This window comes from Protopterus annectens, chromosome 11.part0, assembly GCF_019279795.1.
Source record: "Protopterus annectens isolate FY-2018-M chromosome 11.part0, PAN1.0, whole genome shotgun sequence".
Classification (NCBI taxonomy): domain Eukaryota; kingdom Metazoa; phylum Chordata; order Ceratodontiformes; family Protopteridae; genus Protopterus; species Protopterus annectens.
In genome coordinates, this window is record NC_056745.1 from 830,308,602 (window position 1) to 830,327,901 (window position 19,300).

At 40.3% G+C, this 19,300-nt stretch overlaps 1 protein-coding gene across 2 annotated transcripts in view; it reads right to left on the reverse strand.

The window, feature by feature from the left end:
- Positions 1 to 333: 333 nt before the first annotated feature.
- DERA (deoxyribose-phosphate aldolase) overlaps positions 334 to 19,300 on the reverse strand; it is an 828,148-nt gene continuing 809,181 nt past the window's right edge. Inside the window, exons 9-10 of one of the 2 annotated variants that reach the window (XM_044088240.1) lie at positions 3,825 to 3,848; positions 334 to 776 (exon numbers count right to left, since the gene is read on the reverse strand). In XM_044088240.1, coding sequence (XP_043944175.1) covers positions 3,843 to 3,848 — 6 coding nt within the window. In that variant the 3' untranslated portion in view covers positions 334 to 776; positions 3,825 to 3,842. The remainder of the gene's footprint in view (positions 777 to 3,824; positions 3,849 to 19,300) is intronic. The other variant, XM_044088239.1, reaches the window with a different exon arrangement.

Consider the following 19,300-nt stretch of genomic DNA (forward strand, 5'->3'; position numbering starts at 1 on the left):
TAGAAGGCCATGTCTTGTAAAACAGTATAAGAATGAACATACTTCCTGTTAGTAGTTAGACAAATCCTTGTATTTGCATGTTTTTGTCTCCTTGCTGCAAGTAAATTAAAGTGCCTTTACTGAACCTTACGTGTATTGGTCTTTGAAGTTTTTTCCTTTGACAAATGGGTTTTTAAATATACATTTACGCCATAAAAATGAACCAGAGAGAAAATAATAAAGGCTTGCTGCTCTTTTTTTCATACAAAATGCATAGCTCATGTTATGGATTTTTTTTTAAAACAGAAGTGTGGTCGTCTTAATAAAAAAAAAAAAATTTCTTCAATACAGATGTCATACAAAAATCTTTATTCATCACAGTATAAACTTCTTCAGGAAAAAAAGTCAATATACTGTTAAAAAAAATTAATAGCATTCGCAGTTTGAATATACAATTAGGAACTGCCACATGTTTTGGCAAACTGTTTCCTCGGGAAACTGCTTGGCTGAACATTTCTTTTAAGGGACACATGCTAGATGAATGTGATTTCTACCCATTGTTTCAATGAATTGTAACTTCTCATTTTTCTTTACTACTTTTCAGAATAATTAAAGAACCTCCCAAACTAACTTGTATTAAGTGCTGCCTACTGTTGGGTACACCTACAAATAGCCTAATACTAAAGCCCGTGCTCTTCTTTTTAGTGCATGAATAGCAAGTATGGCATTGTATCACATGTTCAGGCCATGGGGAGATCATGGTGAGCTGCGTATCTTCCTGTGACATGGTGGTATACCTACAAAGAATGGAACAGAAAATCTGATTAGCAAAATTACTAGCCCCAATTATCATCAATTCTGTTTCAGGCAAATTATATTTATGTAAACTCATTTAAAAGGTTTAAACATGATTGCATACAGTTACATAATGTAAACACTGTGAGTTTTACCTCTAGAGATGAAACAGAAGCAGCAAATTTAGAGTGGTGCATTTAATGATGTAATAAAATGTATGAATTCAGCTTACAAAAACTAGCAAATCTGCAGGCAGAAAAGTAAAAGAGTAATGTCATTTTATACATCACTGTGAACATTAACACCTCCAAAAAATTTAAACTCTGAATGGTGGAAAGAATTAACCCAAACGAAGGAAACATCAAGGAAGTTTCAATAACAGAGCCTATATTCTTGGACAAATACATTTTTCTAAGCATCTCTTTGAAACATAATGGTTTAAAGATGACAGAGGATGTCTACTGATGACCAGACATCTGCAAGAAAGCCAGTTTCGTAGAATAGAGGTGGAAAGACCTGACTATACTCCAACCAACCAGGGATTGAAGAGTAAGCCTGGGCAATGACACAGCTGACTAGACAGTACTGGAAAAAAGGCAGAGGCCTGCTTAACCATCTCAAGACAAAAGCTGCAGTAAAGCCTCACTGAATGAGCAAAGCTTGTTGGAGGCTGGGTAATACCTCAATAAAAGTATGACACTTTGGCCTTAGAAGCAGTATGCTAGCAGTGTTAGCTGCACTGCATGACTGAAAGCACCGTCCCATGCCCTGACATTGTAAGCTATGCTTTTGTTGTGTGTTGCCTGGCCACCAAATGGCAGGATATTAACCCATACACAAAAATCAGACCAACTATGGATGACAGCCCACTCCCATTGCTGGCCAAAGAAAGGAGAATGAAAAGGTCATGGGTGAGTGGGAAGGGGATGGATGGTTAAAACTGTGGAAGACGCACACATACACGTAGAGAGATGGTTAAATATAGACATAGATTTATATATTATGAGCCCACCTTACTTGAACAAAGGTCTCTTTTATTGAAAATTTTCTGTGTGAGGGAAATCTGTCTAGTGCACATTTTAAAGAGTGCACACACAGTCAAATACTGAAGATGGTAAATGGAGAAAAATGGATTGTGGAAGCTAAGAGTTGTTTTGCGATGTTAATACTGAAGCTTTCAGATTTACTGAAGGTCTTATAATTAAGGGTTTGGAGAGTGTGTGTGAGTGTTTATGGGTTAGGGTTAGGTAAAGGGACAGATTTAGTGTTGTGCATATGTGCTGATTTGTGTGGTGTGTGTCCTTGTGTTTGACTGGTTACAGAGTAGTGTGTGCTAACCCTAACGCTGTCCCTGCTAACTCTACCTGTACATCTTACCTTAGAAAAACCTTTACTGTAACACTACCACTACTCGGACAAATTTGGTCTGAATGTTATGAAGGGGTTTTTATTTATTATAAGATCATAAAGAAAACTGTTTTCCTTTGGCAATTTTTTTTTAGTTGTGTCTTTTTGTATGCTTGTATCAATCATGATTTGATATTTGTGCATTTCAATGACTCAACATGAACCCATATGCATATATATATATATATATATATATATATATATATATATATATATATATGTACACACACACACACACACACACACACACACAAACACACACACACACATATGGATCTACTTCATTACATTGCATTACCATAACATCGAGCTTCTAAACACTGAGACCACAAAACTGAAAAAAAAAACATTGTCTAAAGTGTAAAACACCGAATTCCAAAACACTAAACACAGTAATACAACCTAAACTTATCAAATCTATCCCCCATCACTTCTGCACCCGCAACACCCCTGCAAATTAAATAAACCAAATCTGAGATTTGAAGAATTTCTGGTTTGAATTGAAGATATGAAGAAAGGAAAAACAGTCTAGCAATCGATAAACAACAACCACAACAACAACTTTACTACTTTCAAAACTGGAATGACTTAATTGTAAAGCTCCATTCTAATTAACATAAAACTTTAAACTTACAAGTATCCAAACTTCACCAAACACAACAAAACCATCTGATGGCAACTTTGCCATATTTTGTTACCGTGCTTACTACAAAACCATAAAGTAACAGTGCACCACTAAATCACTTACCCTATCATCATTTACTTAAAATTCGATATGCTGCACTGTGATCTTCTGAACTTTCGATAATGTGGTTTTTGCTGTTGTGATCTTGATTTTTAGAAGTTCGATGTTATGGTAATGCGACTAGATCCATTTATATTTGTGTGTGTGTGTGTGTGTGTGTGTATATGTATGTATATATATATATATGTGTGTGTGTGTGTGTGTGTGTGTGTATATATATATATATATATATATATATATATACACACACACACACACACACACACACACACACACACACACACACGTCTCTCTGTGTAACACAGATCTGCACATAACTTCCTTGGATAGGGAAATGCATCTGGAGACCATGTTCTTTTTATTACTGCTGTAGGCAACAGCTGAAAATATGACCACTGCTCAACTGTGCAGGAAGTAGCATTCAAAAACAGTTGTAGAAGTGAGGCATCAATGTAAAGTTCACTCATTTATTCAGTCATTCATTCTCGTATTATGTGCTTATCCAATACAAACTCATAGGGGAGCCAGACAGCATCCTCAAAATGAGTGTGTGCAAAATATTGAAACTAATCTAGAAAAGGGTGTCAGACCATTGCAAAATGTATATATATAAACTCATATACACACAATATGCATACCTACATAATATCTGTAGGTCTAACTCACCTACTGCATGTCTTTTCTGAATAAAACATGAAAACGTTTAGCTACCTTCCTGGTAGATAACGATCAACCCAACCATCTTTTCCACAAGATACAAGAAGCTCAATGATGTCATTATGTAATTAATGTTTTTACAATGAGACATGCCCCATATATGATTAGTTAATGATAAATGACAAATACAGTTTGGCTGTCGTTACCAAAATTAGTATGAAGATGATAAATATAACCTTACCTGATGAAAAATATAACTCTAGATCTAAAAGACAAAATAATAAAAACTGCTCTTAGGGTGTAGGAATTCCTTAATAAAATGTCCAACAATATACACATAAAGGTAAAAAGGAATACCAAGGCACAGTCTAGTCTTCACAAACAGCAGGCAGTCAAAAAAGTTAACAGAGCTTTAATAAATCCATAGATTAGTGCTTTGACAATGTGTCTCATTGCTTCTTCAAACCATAACAGAAGTGAAACAGTCAGCATTTTTAAACATCAACCAATCAAAACACATAAAACCAACAATTAATCAATTAACTAAGCAACGTAGTCCTCTTAACTTCAAGAATGGTTTAAGTGAAACCCTGTAATTTAACCCACTCCCTCTATTAGCACGCATCCTTATAATCCATCTGGCTTCAAATGATTCTGTGTATGTTTTAATGTCACCCATCCGTTCACTCTCTGATGGTACTTCTACTGCCATAAATTTAAATATATGGCTACTATCTCTTTCACTAACACGTTTCGGCAGTGCATTATCTATAGAAGAGATGCGTCTGTGGTATAAATGCTCTCTAATTCATGCTCTGAGTTCCCTATCTGTTTTCCCTAGATAAAATCTTTGGCATTCCTGGCATACTGCCAGGTAAACCACATGCTTGCTGCTACAATCAGCTAAAGCTTGGAACTTATATAAATATCCTGTATCAGCATGTAAGAACTCAGAGATGGACTTATGAAGGAGTAGTAATTACAGTGATTGCATGGTTTTGTGCCTGGTCAATAATTTACTCTATTTGTATCATTGCAAATCTCCCTAGGATAACATAACATTTGCCTTGTATTCTTTTTATTCTTGAATATGAACTTCGGAGCATCACCCATGAAATTCCTAACCATGGGTTCAACCACTAGCACATCCTAGTGCTTCTTAATAATATCTGTAATTCTCTTGCAGTTACTGCTAAAGTGAAGTGATGTCCTCAGGGCATTGTTTTTGGTTTGTTCAGTAGGCACTAATACATTATCTCTTTTAGAGAAGTATGGTTTTGCTGGACCCCTCTCATGTTCCTGATCTTATTTAACTCTGATGACTCATCATTGTCTTTGTAACCCATATCTCTAAACATATTACCTAATTTCAACAGTTCACGGTCAAAATCTTGTCATCTGCATGGAGTTAGGACACCCTCATGCCCTGGCCTACTACCATATTCCAAAAAACATGGCTCTGGTGCATGCTCTGTCTACGTAGGTATGTGTTCCTAGAACATGATTTCCTACAAACACCTGTATTAACATTCCCATTCTTGTCTCTAGTAATGTTTATATCAAGAAAGTTTATTGTGTTATACGATTTACAAATAGTAAACTTCAAAAAAGGAAGACAATTATTCACATATAAAAAGAAGTCACGTAACTCATCTTTACTCCTATTCCATATTAAGAACAGATCATTGGCAAAATGCAGATAAAATTATTATTTTTACTTAAACCTATCACACTTAATAATGGCCTCATCCTCAAACCAAGCCATCACAATGTTGGCTTAGCTACGGGCACTAGATGTTCCCATAGGGGAGCGTACAGAATCCTGAAAGAGCAAAATCCTGAGACCAAAATCTTAAAAGTTCAAAATACTGAAAACACACAGGATACCAAGACGCTGTCTGGTTCGATTTTCAGCTAGAGCGTCTCCTACGTGGAGACATGCGTGAATGGGCATACCTTCGTTGAAGGTTGTGCGTCAGGGCTGGTAACTCGGCACGTAAAAATCAACTACCAATCATTAGCGGACCGGAGTTCCACTATGGCGACCCCTAACCGGGAAAAGCCAAAAGACACAAACAAACCAACACTTATTATTTTCCAGCCCAAGTACATAGAGAAACATATTACCCTTCAACTATATCCATGGGGAAAGCACCCCTGCATCCCCCATGTGGGGGGCTGCACCCCAACCCCCGTGCTACTTAAATATATCAACTCCGAGATTGCACTTGACTACACTAAGTGCAATCTTGGAATTGATATATTTAAGTAGTAGGGGGTGCAGGGGGGCTTGCCCCCCTGCTTATACTTGAAGAAGAGTAATATGGTTTGTGTTTTATTTGTTTCTATATGTACTTGTGCTGGAATATAGTAAGTGTTGGTATCCTGTGTGTTTTCAGTATTCTGAGTTTTCAGTATTTTGAACTTTCGAGATGTTGGTCTCAGGATTTTGGTCTTCAGGATTTTGGGCTTTCAGGATTCTGTAGCGCTCCCGCTCATAGCCATGCCATCATTTTGCAAATAATAACAACCATCAAATAACATTCCATGCACTCACCATAACATTCCATGTGTGTTGTCCATCTCGCCTTCATTCTTAACTGGTTGGGTTGAGAATCAATCCTCGGTTCCGGCTCGGCCTTATACAAAAGCTCAAGGTCTTCCACTAGCTCATGCCTGTAACCCTATCCCATCTTGCCCTAGGAAAGCTCCCCAGATCTTGTTTGCTGATAAAATACTAGATATCAATAACTATCAAAAGGTTATAGAGCAATGAAGAAGGTCGGGGAACCTTTATTTTCAACTGTAACCGCTCTATCCTCCAGGAGCCAAAGGTAGTGGGAAGGAGGGTGGGATGTAAGAATGAAGGCGAGATGGACAATGCACATGGAATGTTACAGTGAGTACATATCTTCTTTATGTGATGTTGTCCTATCTCACCTTCATTCTTAACTGGTTGGGACATCGTCCCTAGCACCAAATTTCTTGGGTGGCTCACTGGAGAATTTCTTCAGAATAGTAGACCCAAAAGAGGCCCTGTTCCTGGAGGCCAAATCCATTTTGTAATGAATGATAAAGGTATGAGGCCTCGCCCATGTTGCTGCAGCACAAATGGTATCAATTGGTAATCTCGCCTTTAAGGCAGAGGAGGTTGCTATGGCTCTTGTAGAATGACCCTTTACTTTTTTGGAAAGTTCTATTTCTTGAGATTTGTAAATAAAAGTAATGCCATTTTGAAAGTGTGACTTTTGATAGAGGAGCACCTTTTTTGTAGTCTGAAAATGATACAAACAATTGGTCAGATTTTCTGAAATCCTTTGTCCTATGTAAGTAGAAGCGCAATTGCCTGTGTACATCTGGTTGGTGCAACATATATTCTGCCTTGTTGCCATGGGGAAAAAAACTGGTAGGTCTATGGATTGGTTCAAACTAGATTCTGAGCAAACTTTGGGTAGAAAGGAAGGGTTTGTTCGTAGGGATACTCTGCTTTTGTGGAAAAGCATGGAGGGGGGCTTTAATGACAATGCCTGTAGCTCTGAGACTCCTATAGCAGAAATGATGGCTATCAAAAGGATTGTCTTCCAATTTAGAAATTTTAGATTGCAGAATGATGCAGGTTCAAAAGGGGGAAGAATCAAATAGGATAAAACAAAGTTTAGGTCCCATGGTGCTGGAGGGGCTTTAATGGGTGGTCTTAATAAAATAATTCCCTTCAGCAAAGCCTTGCAAAGTCTGTGGGACATCACATTTGGCTCCGATTCAGCTATGTGGAAGTTAGATATCACTGCTAACTGAATACGAACAGTAACTGCAGCTGTACCCTCATTAAATAGCTTTGTCAAGAACTGAAGAATGGAAGGTACAGGAGCAGAGAAGGGATCAATGTGGTTATTCAAGGCCCAAGAAGAGAATCTCTTCCATTTGCTGGCATATAACTTCCTCGCTTGAAGCCTTATGAGACGAGATCAAAATATGTTTGACTGATGGGGAGAGGTTAGGGAGCCTGGCTATGGTTGGAATCGGAGCAGCCAAGCTGTCAATTTGAGGGACTGAAGGGTAGGTTGTGGCATCCCTTATGCATGAATCAGAAGGCCCAGAACTGGGTCCAGAATCCATGGCTCCTGCTGAAGATGAGGCCAAAGGAAGGGAAACCAGATCTGACCAGACCAGTAAGGGACGGTGAGTTTCAAATTCCTTCCCAACGAATTGGCTTTCTGAAGAACTTTGGGTATCAACGGAAAGGGAGGAAAGGCGTACAGGAGACCTGAGGGCCAATCGTGAACAAGTGCATCTTGGTGACTCCCCCGGAGGGGGGATAAGGGCAAGACAGCTGCTGCATTTGGCATTCATTGATGTGGCAAAAAGGTCGTAGCAAGGCTGGCCCCATTTGCAGAAAATCATCTCCTCTACTTCTTGTTTTAGGGACCACTCGTGAGGCATCAGAATCCCTCTTATGAGTTTGTCTGCTATCACGTTGGATTTCCCCAGGATGTGCATTGCTATAAGAAAGCGTTGGGAGGAGGTCACCCACTGCCATACTCTTAGGGACTCCCGACAAAGGGAGTAAGACCTGGTTCCTCCTTGTTTCTTTATGTAATAAACATGTTATCTGTCTGTATTGCAATAGTTCATAGTGGAAGAGAGTCTTAGAATGCCTGCAATGCTAGAAACACTGCCCTCATCTCTAGGACACTGATGTGCAAATGGGGCTCGTGATCCTGCCAAGTGCCTTGGACTGTCCTTCCCAGATAATGCCCCCCACACTATCTGGGAAGCATCCGTGGTCACCATGGCTAAAGGTTGTAGAAGAACAAAGGGTCGACCTAATGTCACATGAGTGGAGTGATACCACCAACAAAGGTCTTTCTTGCAAGATTCTGTTATAATAATTTGGTGGGACATGGGAAGTTTCTGTATGGACCCCTAAGTGAATAGCAGCCACTGCAGGATTCTCATATGCAAACGTGCTAATGGGATCAAGTTTACTGCTGCTGCCATGGTCCCCAAGATTTTCAGGACTGTTCTTGCTTGTACTTTTTTCTTGGAAATTAGATTGTTGACTTGAAGTCAAAGGACTTGAACTCTTTCGGGGGAAGTTTTGCCCTCATTTTTGTTGCATCTAAATCTGCTCCTATAAAAAAAGATACACTGAGAGGGCAATAAGGCAGATTTTTCGTAATTTATTGTGATTCCTAGGTGAGAGTAGAGCTGTAAGCAGGTCTCTCTTGCTTTTATTAGTAGATGCTTGGTGGTGGCGGTTAGGAGCCAGTTGTCTCGGTAGAAAACACTCTTGAATCCTAGGGGTCTCAAGTGAGCCATGACCACTACCATACACTTGGTTAACACTCTGGGGGCTGTCGTGAGACCAAAGGGCAGAGCTCGAAACTGGTAGTGACTGGCTCCCAGCCGGAAGCACAAATGACTCCTTAATTTCCTGTCCATTTTTAAGTAGTAGTACATCATCTTGGAGGTCTGCCGAGCACATCCAATCATCTTGTCCCAGAAAAAGGAGTACTGACTGCAGTATTACCATCCGGAACTTTGATTTTCTTACTGATTTGTTTAATCTGCTGAGATCCAGGATGGGTCTCCATTCCCCTGTTTTCTTTGGAACTAAAAAGAACCTTGAGTTAGTTCCGGATCTTATTTGGTCTGCGGGGACTGTTTGGATTACTGTTTTGTCTAGCAACTTTTTTATTTCTAGAGTTGCCTGTTCTCTCTGACTGGGTGGAACATCCGGGATCTTTTTTTATGTTTGGGGTGGGAAAGGAAAAGGGTACAGTGTAGCCTCTGGATATGATGCTTTGTACCCACTTGTCTTATTTTTCGCCAGGCTTCTGGGCACAAAGGTAAGCAACCCCGACTGCCTCCAGAGATGGACAGATGGGCCTCCTTTCAGGAGTGCTGAAAGGGCTTACCATGGAATGATTCCCTGTTGTCCTGATTTTGCGGACTCCCTCTGCCTCGTGGTCAGCATCTTCAATTACTGCTTCCCCCTCTGCCCCTGGGGGAAAAATCACCACATGTGTCCTGAAAAGCTCTCTGGAATTTTCGGAACCACATTTTTCCTCCCTTCTGGCCTTTTGGGTAAGGTCTAGAAGGTAGGGAAAAATGGGCTCCTATGGAAGAGAGAGTTTTTCGTTCTTGCTCACACCTGGTTAGTGCATCTTTGACTTTTAGCTCGAGAAGGATGAGCCATCAAAAGGGGCATTAACAAAGGAAGATTTAAAGGGCTCAGAAAAGTCACACAAGTGCATCCAGGAATGTCTCCTTAGGTAAATTCCTGAATCTGCTGCCCTACTCACTCCAATTGCTGCATAAAAGATGAGTCTCATGGAGGAGTTGACCACTGAGTTTAAGGTGGAGAGCTGACAGGAAACCGTCTCTGACACTCCTTCAGATACTGAAACTTGGAGAGTATCTCCTAGCTCTTTCAGGAGATCTCTCTGAAGTCTGGTAAAGTGGGTGAGATAATTCAGCAACCTGAGTGTAAAGTTCACTGAAGAAAAGGTGCACTTTCCATATCTGTCCATCGTACGAGACTCCTTGTTCAGTAGATGGACAGACGAGGATGTCTCTGAAAGTTCCTTTTTGGTGGCTGCCACCGCCACCACCATAGCATCTACTGGGACACCTTTCATGAGAAAACGCTTATCTGTGAGGGATGTTATGAACTTATTTGGCCTCTGGGGAACAGGCTCCAATGAGTCTGGAGACTCCCACGCCTTTCGAGAAAGCAGGTCCATCAGTTCATCGAAAGGCAGAGACACCCAAGTGTCGGAAGGGCGAGACCCAAAAGCCTTTGGGTATGCAGACTCCTCAGAAGGGTTGATGGACTTCCAGCTGCCTCTTTGCTTAAGAATCTCCAGGATGTCTGTGAAGGAAACATCCTCAGAGGATGACTGTGGGGACCCTCCTGATTCATCAAGGTCTGTATCAGGTGTGACGGACTCCTCTGGGGAGTCTAAATGCTTCCTCTTGCAAAGTCTCTTATGAGGGACCGCTTCAGAAGGGTATTCTGGAGAGGTTTTGGATGAGAGGGGTTCACCCAATGGGGCATCCTGAGGCCTGGGGTCTCCGCGTATCTGTAGATGCAGTGGTGCCGAGATGGACACCAGTGCCTTTGGGGAAGAATGTCAGGAACTGAGAGTGGAGCTGCCTGTGGAGACAGCACTCTCCTCATCACCTTGAAAATCCCCCATCTCTGATCCAAGGAGACCTCTGGCTCAGAAGAGCCAGAAGGCATCACTGGAACCAAGGGGGTTGGCTCCAAGGTCGATGTAGGAGCTGAGCTCACGCACGCCGAAGGCCCGAGAGGCAAGTTCGGATTCGACAAATGTCTGATCTGACTCTCTCTTCCCCAGACATGACTGGAAAGTGTTGGCTCCTAGATTCCTCGAGTTCAGATGATACCGAGGATGTCGGAGCAATAGTCGGGCTCAAAGATCCTGGTGTAGGTCTCGGGTCTGATGGTCCTACTACAATCAGTTCAAACACTTTAGATCCGAGGTCTCAGATCGGATGGGAGGAGGAGGAATTGATAGTGAAGGGGTAGCCTTAGTCAGTTCCTTGCCCCTCTGGGTTGGAGCCAAAAGTTCGGCCAGCGCCGATGTCCTTAACAGCTTGCACACCACGCAATCCACATCATCATCAGAGAGGCTCCTGGAGGTCTGAGAGGAGGGAGTAGGAGATCTGGCAGACTGAGACAAAGGAGATCTCAGAGTAGGAGAAACCAGTTCCAATACTGGGGACCGGCTCCGTAGGTGAAACTCCATTGGCACCAAAACCACAGAAGGAGCCGAGGTAGTAGGTTTTTCAGGCCCAACAGTCTTCGGGTTCGAAGACGACACTTTAGACACTTTTTGACAGCTCTGAATGAGCACTGGAAGGGGATGACCTTTTTCCTGACTTTTCAGATCTAGAAGACTGGGATTTTGACAATTTTGAAGTGCCCTGACTTTCTACAATAGCCTCTGTGAAGGGGGTCTTCAGCAAACATCTCAAAAAAAGCTTGTTTTTTTCTTTCAAGCAAAATCCTATGGCTGAAAGAAGGGCAAATGGCACATGATTCCTGTAAATGGACTGCTCCAAGGCAGTATATACAAACAGTGTGACCATCAATCAACGACATTTTTGGTTACACTTTTCACATTTCTTAAACCCAGAGGGTTTAGTTTCCTTAGAATCCTTAGACATTATTGGCTGTCAAAAAACAGTAACAGCAGCAACAACCACTAAAAAAGCTAATTACTACCAGAGAAAAAAAGTTTTTTTTTTTTTAACACCACACTAATAAGATTACCAAGCAGTGCAATTAAGGCAGAGAAAAAAGGCAGTTGTCTATGTTGAAAGAATCTGCTTAAGATAAAAGGAAATATAGGAAGGGAGGAAAAAAGAACCTCTAACTTAAATGGGCTAGTGGCAGCCCTATAACTTAAACGAGCTTGCTGGGCAAATTAAGGGAAAAATACCTCAAGTTTACAGAGCTCTCTAACTTAAACTGGCCTGTAGAAGGTAAAAAACTAAAAAAGGAAGCCCTCTAACTAAAAACTGGCTTAGAAAATATAAATTTTAGCTGGGATAGGGAAGGGAAATAGGGCCCAGAGAAAGAACGACTGCCGACAGCAAAAAACCAGCAGAAACACTAAGTCTAAAAGTATGTAGTAAACACTAGCAAGCTATTCAAAAAGCAAGTAAAGAAAATTTCCACTTAGCCAAAGCCAGAATGGAAGCACCCGATCTTGTTTAGCGGCAAACAAGATCTGGGGAGCTTTCCTAGGGCATGATGGGATAGGGTTACAGCCACGAGCTAGTGGAAGACCTAGAGCTTTTGTATAAGGCTGAGACGCAACCGAGGATTGGTTCTGAACCCAACCAGTTAAGAATGAAGGCAAGATCGGACACCTTCACATAGACATTATTCTCTAAAACAATCTCCATGAATAAACATCTTGTCATATCTACTAAAATGTAGCAAACGGTTATTCAACGATTCCAGTCCATAATGGTTAGGAATTTTAGTGAATAATGACTGTATATCTAAAGTAACAAACATACATGCTTAATGTATAGACTGGGTGTCAAAATACATAAAGATCTTGTAGAAACTGCTTAGAGTCTCTCAGTATATAAATGTTCTTATCTACCAATGGCCTCAAGTGCTTCTTAATATAAATAGAAGAAGTTTCTGTAGTCCAATTCCTCCCAGCTACTATGAGTCTAAAGGGAGGATTAACAGGTGCCTTGTGTATTTTGGGGAGGCCTTGAATGATAGGAATAAGAGGGTTTGGTACCTGTAAAAATTAAACAAATCAACATTAATATACTGATGCAGTAAGCAATCATTCAAGGTGGCCAAAATTCGCTTCTCCATTACTAAATTATCATCATGACTTATTCTAGTATAAACATCAGGGTCATTTAACATCTTTTATAGTTAAAAAATATAACCACCAGTCCATCACCACTGTCAAGCCCTCTTTATCGGCAGGTCTGATCACTACTGATTGATCACTGATGAGAGTATTAAGTGCCTGCCTTTCACTCACTGACATATTATTAAAAGTCTTACTATGATTCCATTGTCAGCTTCATTGTTATTGGGTGAAATAGACACTTCTGGCTTGTCAATCCTGCTATGCTCATTTGTAATAGGTGGATTCGCCTGTGAAGTTCCAGCGGCTTGATTTGAATTGCTCCTCATGGAACCTGCAGTTGCAGTCACTTCCTCATCAATGCTGTTAATATTATGAGGTGTTATGTGCAATTTATCCCACATAAATACATGACCTTCCTTGAAATCCTTTAAATTTCTAAGTATTTTCTTCTTTTTAGGCTGTAAAAGTTTCTTTTCATATACAATCACATTATCCACTAAATTACATAGAGCTTTATCAACAAGTGCAGACGGGAACAGATGATATAATCCCTCCTGTTGTTCCCTAACATTTCTAATGTGCAATTCTTCATCTGGAGTAAAAAAACTCAACAGTTTTAGATAACTAAAACTTGTTTCGAGGTTCAGTTTCTGCCATCTCATAAGTAGGGCTGGATAATGGCTCCCAAATGTTGGCATACGTAAAACTCTCAACCCTTGAGGCACAATACATAAGGCTAAACAGGCCTCAAAGTGTTGTCTCTCTGTCTGCAACCTCTTCAATTTAAAGAGGTCATCCTCGAGTGCATTCAGCTTAGTTCGAAACAGCATGCTATCATCTTCATCCATCTCATGGCTTTGTGTCTCATTAGTAAAATCCATGACCAACAATGGATTGTCTTTAGTTGATAAACAGTTCAAAAGTACATCATTATCAACCCTTGCAGCAGGACAGACATTTCTTCTTTTGTTTAGCAGATTGTACGCTAGTTCAACATTATTATCCATAAGACCTACAGCCATGCCCACCCTGAGCAGTAAATACACAACTAGAATAAAAAAAACAAAATAATAAAAACTGCTCTTAAGGTGTAGGAATTCCTTAATAAAATGTCCAATAATATACACATAAAGGTAAAAAGGAATACCAAAATACTAAAGCACGGTCTAATCTTCAAAGACAGCAGGCAGTCAAAAAAGTTAAAACAGAGCCAATATACTTTTAAGAAGCTTTCCAGTGAGTCAGCACATGCATATAACTACTGAACACATGCAATCAAGAGTGCTACTTTGAGTGAGGAGCCAGAGTGTGAGCATGTAAGTATGTAGTCAGTTAGGTAAATAGTTTAAGTTTAATGTTTCTGCCATCTATCTTGATGTATTTGTATACAATAAACTACTTAAACAGACACCCAAGCCTCAACGTCTTTTAATGCACATAAGAAGAGCAACATGGTGTCAGAATTGGATCCAGAATTATAGCCACGAGGCAACCGGTTAAATCTGGAGTAATATACAGGAGGGGAACATTCCTACTGCTTAAATGACTCGCAAAACAGGTCAGAAGCAAATTCCAGGTACTAAAAAACTTGTTTAAATTATTTTTTTTTGTTACAAATATAAAACAATGCACTCTGCTCAAAACAAATTTCTTATTAAACAAAATATCCGAAACTGTGACATATTGATAAAAATATTCAAAATAATTATGAAAACGTTTGAAACAATATTTGAATTGCATAAAATGTATATAAAAATTGAAAATGTCCATATTTTTTCACTATGTACTACTTTTTAGTATTAACTACTGCTATTCAAAGTATCTGAAGTGCGCACAGTACAGTCATTTCAAAGCATATTTTGCAAAGTACAGTTATTTCAAAGCATATTTTGCAGAGTACAATATTTCGAAGAGTTTATTGTATATTTGATTATTATTACAAGTACCTGGTGTGTGGGAATGTTCACACATAGTTATAAGGGCCATTTTGCATTGTGTTTCACTATAATCTGTGAGCAGGGCAGAAGGTTTTTGCAAACCTGCACCATTTGTGTTTGGTAACAATATTGCAGAAAATTGCAGAGTATGTGAGCAGGAATATGATATTTTCATACAGGCTGCTTTTTCTGACAAAGACACACAAACAAAGGCATTTATTCAGCTTAATTTAGCTGGTTCAGAGGTGATTGAAAGAGACCGTTCATTTGTTTATACACCTGTTGTGTTTGCAGGGGAAGACCGCCATATAGTGGTGCCGGCTAAAACAGGGGAAGACCCAGAGTGCTTAAAACATAAATTTAGAGAAATGTGTAACCCCCAAATGAATGTTACAATGGAAAGGCACTTATTTTACACAAGGGATCAAAAGTCTGGTGAAACTTTTGCAGCATTTATAAGTGACTTAAGAAACAAGGCTAAAACGTGCAGATCTGGTGATTTGAGAGATGAACTGATAAAAGTCAGGCTTGCATGTGGTATTAAAATGACACAGCATGAAAGATTGCGCTTCGAGACAGTGACTTAATGTTAAATAAGTCCATTGAGATTTGACAGACATATGAGCTTACAGAACTGTACACAAGTACTAGTCTCCCACCAGGACACAAGTGCTCTTCAACAATTGAATTCTGCTTGCTGAGCATATTCAAGCAATTCTGCAGTCTGCGGCTTCCACCCACTCATACAGTCTAAGAAGGAATCAGTACTGCAAAACTAAACTAGGATATACATTTTGAGCCTCAAGAGCAGGAGCACATTCCAGCAACTCTGCAGTCTGTGGCTTCCACCCCACCCATACAGTCTAAGAAGGAATCAGTACTGCAAAACTAAACAAGGATATACATTTTGAGCCTCAAGAGCAGGGCCAGTCCACCCAGGCATTCTACTTGTATGTGTTATGAGAGTGAAGCTATAACATTAACAGTGTTTCTTAGTAGTTCTCAGCATGCTAATAAAACTGACTGTTGTAGCCTTGTGTCCTCCCTCCCCCAGCTAGTGCAGTAATCCTAACTGTCCAATAGACAGTACACATTTAATTCAGATCTCTGTGATTAAATTAACCGTTAAGCAGCCCTCTCAGTGCTTTCAGCCTTAGTTTGTATCACTTGAGCCCCACCTGTTTATCTGCATCTCTATACATTCCCCTTCATTGCTAATGTATCTCCCTACTCTAATTTGTGCACAAACTGGCTACTAATAAGCAAGTCAGTGTGTGAAGACACACTCCCAACCTTAATAAACTTTGCTGTCTCTTCTCTCCTTCACTTTACAGGTAGAGTTTGAATTATTACTCACCCCCTCTGAGGTTTTCACTGACAGATTTCCACTAATTGCCTCTCTGGTTTGGCTGGTTTATTTGCATTCCACCTGGTTTACACCCTTTGTGCTATCCCCCTCCCCCAATACTAAGTCTATATTAGAATCCTGCTGAGCATGGAGCCATCCTTAAAGTACTAGTCTACCACCAGGACACAAGTGCGCTTCAGCAATTGAATTCTTCTTGCTGGTAAGCCATTAGACCTCAGGAATTTGTTAAAGCGTTCAGAGTTGTAAAGTAACACTTACTTTGTGCTTCCCATTATTCTTGTCTTGGTGGGCTCTGCCCCACTCCATTTGCCATCGCTAATGCTCAGGCTCTCTCTGCTCTCCTGCCTTGCCCCCAATTTCCTCTCGCCCCCACTACCTCTACATTTATAGTAATCGCAACCACACCCACAGCTCAACCTCACATCACCTCCACCAATCACAGCTCCTCAAGTCAGATCACATTACACCACGCAATACTCCCAGCCACTCTCATTTCCACTAGGCATTATTACATCACCCCATACTACTTACCCATCCACATATAGTGCAACCCTATAATTCCTATCCAAACCTCCACCTAGAACAAACTTAAACTTTATAACCATGACTATCACACAACTAAGTCTAGTCTGTCTTCTCATAATTCTTTATAACTCCATAAGTTATCACTCTAGCAATATCCCTAAACGTAGTAGCACAACACTACATTTTGCACTCTCTTATACAGACGCTGCACATTATAATAATATCTGCCCACAATTGTTCAAGAACGACATAACAGACCAATTCAGATCTAAACACATATGCTCTCATTCCTACACCAAAAAACACAATACTTTATCACACTCATCACCACACTCCAACATCTATATCACCATTTTAACACCAGGCTCACCATAAGTGGGGACATCCACCCCAACCCAGGCCCAAATCCATCCTCTCAAACACAAACTGCTCCAACACAATTGTCAGAACATAATACCCCCACTATCTTCATCCCTGGGCAAATCAACAACAGCAGCAAAACCAACCATCTTTTAATGCTGAATGTTAACATTAGAAGTATCAAAAATAAAATATCTGAATTCCAGGCCACAACAGCACACTACTCCCCAGACATAGTTGCTTTAACAGAAACCTGGATAAATAAAAACATAACTAACTCAGAAGTTGCCCCTACTGGCTACAATACCATTAGACAAGACAGACCACTTCGTAAAGGGGGTGGAACTACCTTACTGTACAAGTCCAACTTAACTTTACTTCAAATACCAAACTCCTATCCCTCCCCCAATAATTGGGACATACTTATCTCACAACTTCAACTTCACCCTAAAAAGGTCATCACCACAGTTGTGATTGACATTCCACCTGGTAATACACCTGCTAGCCTTGAAGATTCTTATTCTGGTGTTCTTCAACATACTCACAAGAAACCCTTATTCTGGATGATTTCAACCTAGATTGGTTCACCTGCATATCAGAATCACCAAGTAATCTAATAAAGCTCCATGGCTACCAGCAGCTAGTCCAAATTCCAACTAGATGCGATAAAAAATCTAAAAGGGAATCCATCCTTGACTGGGTCCTAACTGACAATCCCACATTGTACCCCCCCACACAGGCAGACTCCCAGACACCTTAAGTGACCACAAAATAATATATCTTATACATAGTAGAACTAGCATATGCAAAACCACTAACTATAAATCCACTAGAAACACAAAAAATTTCTTTCCTGAGGTCCTCAATACTTTATTCTGTAACTGTGACTGGAACCCCCTAAAAACCCTCCCACTTGACCAGGCTGTAGCATATTTCAACAAAACATTTCTACAACACCTAGACACTGTCGCGCCATTGCACAAAATCAAGGTTAGAACCTCTACAAACCCCTGACTCAGTAAAGAAACCAAACAAATCCTCAAGTCCAGAGACACTGCCTGGCTTTACTATTAAAAAAACAAAGAAACACAAAGCAGAAGTACCAAGACCTGTGCAACTGTGCAAATAAATGCATTAGGCTGGACAATAAATCCTACTACATGACATTACAAGCTAAATACCAACACACACACACAAAAGTTTGGAAAAATGTAAACCAGCTACTAAATTCCACCCAAAAGGCTATGCCCAAACCAACCACCCCTGACACTAAAGTTCCCATCGAAACACAACTCAACTCCCACTTTGTAAACTCAATTCTACCCTTAGTATCACAGGACAGTTCCAACCTCATTATCCACAAATAACACTGATACAAGCTTTATCCTCAAAACAGTTTCCACCACTTCAATCAAAAGCATGCTTTCTGAACTAAAAACCTCATCAATAGCAGCCGACCTACTCCCCAGCTATTTCTTGAAACTGACAGCAGATGCTATTGCTATCCCAATCTCCACTCTCATAAACAGATCAATTATTGAAAACTATGTGTCCAAACTCTGGAAAATATCCTATGTTACACCCATACATAAAGGTGGGACCTCCACTGAACTTAATAACTACAGACCCATTGCTCTACTCTCCCCCTGGCCAAAATCCTAGAAAAATGCATCCATACCCCGGTGCTAAAATATCGCCTAGACAGCATCATCCTGTCACCTACTCAATATGGCTTCAGACCTGCCATAGTACCACTACAGCCCTCCTCTGCTTCATAGACACAGTAAACCGTCTCAAAAACAAAGGCCTGCAGGTGTCAACTCTTTTTTTGGATATGTCCAAAGCATCTGATGCAGTCTCACACCAAATCCTGCTAAACAAACTAAACCGATATCACTTATCAAATTCCACTCTTACCTGGTTCCAAAGCTATTTAACTGACAGGTACCAAGCTGTGAAATGGGAAAATTCTCTCTTTCCTTAGCTGCCCATAACTATAGGAGTTCCACAGGGTTCTATCTTAGGACCACTACTATTCACAGTCTTCACAAATGACCTCCATACCTCCACACAGCATGCATCTATCATTCAGTATGCAGATGATACTACCTTAATCTGTGCTGCGCAAAATATTACCACCCTCCTGCAA